At 36.3% G+C, this 7,280-nt stretch overlaps 1 protein-coding gene across 1 annotated transcript; it reads left to right on the forward strand.

The window, feature by feature from the left end:
* The first annotated feature begins 1,858 nt into the window (after positions 1–1,858).
* lepb (leptin b) lies at positions 1,859–5,999 on the forward strand. The gene is made up of 3 exons (XM_071503002.1): positions 1,859–3,135; positions 3,344–3,500; positions 3,754–5,999. The coding sequence occupies exons 2-3, from the start codon at positions 3,345–3,347 to the stop codon at positions 4,072–4,074; spliced, it is 477 nt and encodes a 158-aa protein (XP_071359103.1). The 5' UTR covers positions 1,859–3,135; position 3,344; the 3' UTR covers positions 4,075–5,999.
* Positions 6,000–7,280: the final 1,281 nt, after the last annotated feature.

The raw sequence follows: 7,280 nt of genomic DNA on the forward strand, positions 1-7,280 counted from the left end.
ATTTTTCAATCAGGACCAAAATGGTGGCTGACAGACCAACAATACCATTTATAGTGCTACGCTGCAAGTGTGGGTAAAAATAGGTGAGTAAAACTATTTTGGTCTGAAATACGGGGAAAAAGGGATTCATTAAAGAGTAGTTTTCTCTTTTTCATAAGCAGATACCATGATTCATGATTGCCAAGACTCCAAGAAAAATACACAGCTTTGACGGTTTATAACTGAACTTTGGACAAATCTGTCTGCGATGTCTGATTCTTTGGGAGATTTAAGTCTACTATACAGTCATTCTCTTAGCTATGTGTATTAAACCACAGCTATTTCCTGTGCAGACAAGGCATGGCCTAGAGTACTGGTTCCCTATAACAATGGTGCGCTGAATTTTTTTTTCACCAGATGGGGGGGTCAGTTGGTGATGGAAAAAAAGGGGGTCGAGCTGAGGTGGCCATATGCCACATCAGCTTACTGGAATTGAACAAAGCAAATATTCCAATAAATTGCTCCTCCCCAGTTTCCATATTTGACTCTCTGTATCATCTACCCTAGGAGCAAAGTATTTCCATCTGCGTAACATCCTTGCTCAAATATAAAGGAGCAATGTGTTTGTGTGCCGTGGCCTAACAGCCATGGACGAAACAGTTTGTTTTGGCAAGCTGCAGTATCAAATTCTTGTTCTCTCAACAAAATCATTAATTAAAATTCTGGGAATCTTGTACCACCGGGTTGCCAACTACAGAACAGGATCTCAATTAGCACTGAGTTTAAATGGGAGATGGATGCACAACAGCAGTTTGTGAAAAGAATTCATTCATTACCCCATTTATTCATTACCTTGTCTGCAGAGGAATAATGTTTATTTGGCACAGCTTGCTCATAGTTATGAAAAAATAAATTAGATAATTCAATACAATCTCCATCTTTTATCTAAACAGATGCAGATGAAGATGTAAGATTTCCTCAGAGGCAAAAACACAAACAGAAACTCACAAAAAGCTTAGCTTAAGAATCCAACTGTAAAAAAAAAAAAAGAGCTCTTTAGTAAATTTGTCAACCAAAGAAATAAGTCAGTATATTTAGTATAGTTCTTAACAACCTGTCTCCACCACTGATTGAAGGGGACCCAACATGCAAAGCACAAAATGTCTGCAGGGCTCAATTTTGCAATCAAACTCAGAACGAGTTTTTCTACACAAAATACCTTAGCAGGGATTTCCTCAGTATGAGGGAGGAGGATACGTCCTTCAAAAGTTGTAACTTAAACCTTTAACTGAGAACAAGAACAGCTTTAAGGACAGATGGGGGGATTCCACACATGTGAGGGTGTTTTGGAATCTGCGAGGCATGCAAAACATGCACGCATCTTTGTTATCTAAGTGTGTCGTCAAACAAGACTGGTGGATCCCTTCAAGTGTCTGTCACTAATATTTACTTTTATTCTTCTGGTGAATTTAAGCTTCATATATGCATTACAATATTTTACATTTTCAAAACGTCATGACATTCTCATGCTTTTAATTTGGAGGAGAATTTTACTCCCAGCCCAGTGCCTTTTGGTGACGCCGAGAACGTGTTTAATGATACTGTTAATGGCCCCTTCTGAATCTGAGTAGAAGAAATGTGTTTGCCCTAAAGGCCGTGGATTTTCCATCTGGGCTATTGGTTAGTCTGCTGTCCTTCAGCTGTTGGCCTCAGAGCCACTAATGCTGCAAAGCCAGATTGAGCCTCCTGAGGGGAGCGATGCGATGTGTCTGTTTATGAATCAAGCCGAAGCTGAAAGCTGCTACCTCCAGTTTTCTGAGGGGGTTCATGTTTCGTGTTTCCCTCATTTTCACCAGGACAAGGGCAAAGAAGGAAAAAAACCCAACTTTCTCATACACCGTCTCGGTACACACTTTGCTTCATAAAAAAAGCATGATCCAGACTTCAGGCCAGGGGCCGCATTCAGTGATGCATTCCTTTAACAGGTTTTTCAGCAAACGTGCTGAGGGAGCTCAGTGTGATTTCCCACTTTATGTGAGAAGTACCTGGGTTGAACAACTTTGAGGATAAAAAGGTGACACTGCTGTTTGACTTTCAAGGTGTCACTGGTGTTTCTGTCGTTGGAGATTCTGTCGTTGGCCACAATAAGGGAACTCCCGCCGGGGAAACACAGATTTAAGATAGACAAAGAGAAACATTCCTGTAGTGAGCAGCAAAAGAAAGTAATCTTGTCCTCACATACAGTAAGTTCATACACATATACTCAGACCTTCAAAAAGAACTTGAAAAACACTTCCGGAAATCGCCACAGTTTATGAACTATGTGTGTGACGTTATGATGTTTCTATTTTTAACTCGTTGCTGCTGCTTTTGCCTCTAACACCAATAATAAAAACAGGTAGACAACGTCATAGGCTCTAGGTTCCGGCAAAGACAAGATTATATGGTTCTTCATTCCATGCATATCTCAAAAATGAGATAATTGCTTTCAGAGACACATGCAAAGAAAATCAGAGGACAGTTAAAGAAGGAACCAGGCAAGAAGATGATGACTCACTGCCTTTATGCTGAATTAAAAGATGGCAAATACCAGTTTTTTAATCTAATATTACAAGGCATTTCACCTATGTATGTATCTATGTAAGATTTACATACACATGCTGTATTTCCATTCTTTCCTTCTCTACCTTATGTTTCTTTGTTTAGCTGTGCACATGGGTATTAGTGTGTTTGCGCTGCATGGTGCCAGCTAAAGCTACAGTCTACCTACACATTTTCCAGTACTTAGAAGTTAAGACTGAACAACATCAAAAACAGTCTTACATCAGCAGACACACATGCAGCAACTAATATAATTTTACAGGAAAACAAAAGTAAGAACACAGGTTGAGTGCAAGTTCCAAGTGTCTGAGTCAGAAGGATGTGATCTATCTTTTTATGGCATTTTGTGTGAATTTCCTGCATAAGCAGAGCATGTTGAGAAGTTGACCTGTAAGGGTCAGGCTCAGGTTTGAATTAGGGGAGGAGAGAGGAGGGGAATGGACCAAGGCAACACTCAGAGCAGACTATTTAAATGGGGGAAACCTGCAAAGACGCATTTGTCATCTTTCTGTCATTCAGTGTTAGAGGAGCACAGTGACTGGTCGAATAACACAGGTAAGACTATCACATGATATTTTACAGTATAGCAGAGTATTAAAGAGGATAAATAAATAATGATTATTAGAATTATAAAGTAATGCTCTAACATTTTATATTTTATATAAGAAATATGTAAAAAGCAAAATAAAAGCTTTGATATATGTGTTAGTTATTGAGCAGCATCTTTATCATTTTCATAACTGATTTCCTTTTTTTTTTTTAGGATGCACATCCTTCTGGCCCTTGTCTATGTCTCCCTTATGGCAGCTCCTGCTTGCGCAAGTCTTCCCAGAAAGGGAGACTCCATGAGAAATACCATACACAACATCATAAATATTGCTCAGATAACTCTGGTCCACATTAAGAAACTAAGGACGAAGGTATGCACATTGCTTAAATAAGCATATTTTCCCGTCTGTCTGATGAGTGTGTTTTAAGGAAAGTGTGGTATGCCTATTGTTTTCTGGTCATTTTTCAGAGAAGGGTAAATTATTATTATTATCATTATTCTTCTTATTATTATGTAATTTAACAGTGTAAAGAAATACATCATTTATTAAGCTTTAAATATTCCCTGTCAAACTAAGCAACTTTTTGATATACAGATCACGTTTTTCTTCTTCTTCTCCTTAGTTGCCAGTATCACCACAGATAGAAGTCACCAGTCCTTCCATTGAGGGACTAACTAGTATCAGCCATGACCTTGGACTTTTGGATAACGAACTACAGAGCCCCTTCACAGATCTCCTCAGCCAGATCCAGGCTGATGTCTCCAGCTTGGAGGGAAGGGTGCGCTCCCTCGCTCTGTCAATGGACTGTACCATCCAGGCCGGACCCGTTGGAGAGACCAGTGACAATTTGTTCCCGGACACCCACCTTCACCTGACTCTGACCAAGGTGCAGCGCTATCTGGAGAAGTTGCTTCTCAACAAGGACAAACTCAAGGTCTGTTGAGGAATCCACTCTTGTATCACACAAATGCCGAGTCTTGCCATGATGCAAATATTGCACAAATAGCTAACTAATAGTAACTTTTGGTTACCAAAATGGTTTGCATGTAATGCAAGTAGCTTTTGAACTGCATACTCTTAATTTTTGCACAACATAGAGTTTATACAAATTTGAAAGACATTTGAACTGTAGATTTATTTATATTGTTTGAGTAATATTTGAATCATTTTAATGTGTATATGTATAAAAATAGATCCTAAATAGATACAGCAACAGATGTTTCTCCCAGTATGTTTTACAATTTAAAATATATTTTTTATGTTGGTGTAATCTACTATGTGCAAGCTTTTTAAGGACAGTTATGGGATGAATTTGATGAATGTGCAATGTTAATGGTATTGGATTTGAAGTGTACTGTTCATTGCAGAAACATTAAGTTTAAAATTATAAGAAACAGAATGTGAGACTATTTTAGCTGAAATGTCATTTGTTATATTGCAATAAAGATTTTAGTCAGTATTTCCTGCTTTCATTTCATTTTTACTTTTGTGTGTTACTGTGAAAACAAATCAGATGATTTGAAATTCTGGTCAACTTTCTGTCCGACAAAATTTGACCACTAGAGGAAAGAAAAGTAGCAAATTAAAAGGCATTTTTAAAATAATATTCACATGCTTTATAAATCTAAAATGTAAAAATATTAGGGTAAAATTTTATTAAATAAAATGATAAATTAATCATTTTAAATACACAAAAAAAAAGAAAATTAAAATTAAATATATGGTCTGTGTCTGTAACATCAACATATATTAGAAAGACAATATACCATGCTAAACACAAATCGAAGTAGTAAAATTTTAATGTGTGTTAAGGCTTTTGTAATGGCAGTCTGTCCTTCTATACTACTACTTCCAATAATAATAATAATGTTAATGTGATTTATGATATGACATGAACTAGAGTTTGCTGTGAGAAAGGTAGTCATTTAAAAATTATGTTTGAATGTCCTTTATGATAGAAGATATTTAATTTTTCTTAATAGAATGAACTATTTTTGAAATTTTTAATTTCTACAAAAAATAATTTTTACAAAAAATATTTCTTTTGTGAGTAATGGATAATGATAGCAAAAAATAATAATAAACTCCCGCAGCACTGAATGACTCAGGAGGATCATTCTCTGTAATACTATATACTCTGTACTTCAGAGGTCATCATTTTGGCAGTGAGGCCATTTGGACAAAGCACAAGAATGTGCCATTAAAGTTTGAACTCTGACCCACATACAAACACACTAATAGTAACATCCTCATGCAGAGCGGCCTTGTGACGCATACACGGCTGTAAAGTATTATATGAAATTGAACCAAACCTGCTCATATCAATTATAATTTACAAAAGACCGTAAAGCTGTTTAAGGCAAATTTCTTGATTTGAGGCAATATAAAAATATAAACTGGGTTACTCGAAACATTGATTTACTGTACAATATAAACCTGGACCAGGACTACTTTTCAAATTCTTCATTAAGGAAGGAAAAACAAAAAAAAAAGGTTGTAAATGTAAATGTAAAATAGAAGAAGTGCTGATAACTTACAAATGAGAAGACAGAATCTAGACTTCCGTATACAATATGGACAATACACATCTTACTATAGATATAAATGAGATTGGAATTTTTCCTAATTGTGTGTCTGGCTCTTGCAACTCTTTTATTCATCATTCAATATTTGATGAAATATTATTTTGGCATAGAAAGAACAATATCTGAAGGTGTCATTTAATGACATTTGTGAAAACATTTATGGAGCCCTCGAGAGGACTAAATGTGCAGGTGCACTGTATATGTACACAATATATCTTATAAAATAATAATTTTTGAAAAGATAGTATTTATCAGAATTAGAAACAGACCCATGCCTAAAACTGTCAGTGATATCAACTTTAAGTGAAGGTCTGAATAAACACACATTTCTCTCGTATTTATTTAGGAGCTTGGATTGAAAGGAAGATTTCGATCTTTTTGCCCAACTATAATATTTCTGTCATGATCACATGTATTGATTTATGACTGTAAAAAAAACTATTTTAAGTTGTCTTAGAGCTGACAAACCTAAGCCTGTGTTTATAATTCCAATTATAATGTAATATAATATAGAAACCCATTTAAAAAAAAATTTTTTAATGTAATAATTCTTAAATTCTTTTAATTTTCTTAAATGATTTTGAGGACCTTGTTATTGTAACGGTGAAATTTGCAAAAAGATTGGTAAGCATTCCTATGGAAACCTGGTATTCATGTTAATCAATGTTCGATCTATCACCAGTAGGGCTGTCACTTTGTTCTAAATTTGAAGAGTCGTTGAAACAAGGGGGGAAAATAAATAAATATTTGAACTGTAAAGACTGTAAAGATAGACTGTAAATTCAAAATTCACAGTCTATCAGCACATCAGGCCATCTTAAGTAGTTTACCCTGTGGCCCAGCAGAGGGCTTTGAAACTATTGCTGCCTGATTGTCTTATCAATAAACGACACTAACTGAAAATCAGTAAAGGTGTCAATACGGTATATGGATTGTGTTCAGTTAAGTTTGAATTCAATTTAAATTTGCTCATCCAAATTTGTTCAAGTGAGTTTTTGAAAAACTGACAGCCCTAATCACTAGACCCTGCAGTGTGTATCACACTGTGCTGTCATAAATCTTCTGGGCCCCCCGATAGGCAGCACCATTCTCTAGCTCTGACCCATCAGACCTTTGAGTCGCCTTTAAACCCTACTCTCACCTGAGGAAAGAGCAGTTACTCAGCAGCTTGATCCAGCCTTTTATCTACATTGTATTTGTTTAGGCTATACTATGGTGGCAGGCCCCACCAGCTTGTTTTGGCAATTTCCCCTGAATGCCATGGCCCACAGTAGTCCAGCCTCATACCTGCTTACCTAGCTCCACTCGTCTTACAAATATTTAACACCTATATCAGAAACTTTCCACACCATTCACAGACCTAATGCACCTAGAATCCTATCCTCACCTAAGCAAAGAGCAGATACTTGGCAGCATGACAAGGCCTTATACTGTATCTACATTTTTTCATCTTGGAACTGTCATTCCCACAGGAACCTGTCGTATATTTTGCCGTTTCAGGCTTTCCATTTGTCACTCCAGTTTTAAAACAGAGCTCCTATACACATGTAAACACACAGATACA

This window comes from Trachinotus anak, unplaced genomic scaffold (assembly GCF_046630095.1).
Source record: "Trachinotus anak isolate AG129_WGS33_773 ecotype Australia unplaced genomic scaffold, CSIRO_AGI_Tana_v1 ptg000018l, whole genome shotgun sequence".
Classification (NCBI taxonomy): Eukaryota; Metazoa; Chordata; class Actinopteri; order Carangiformes; family Carangidae; genus Trachinotus; species Trachinotus anak.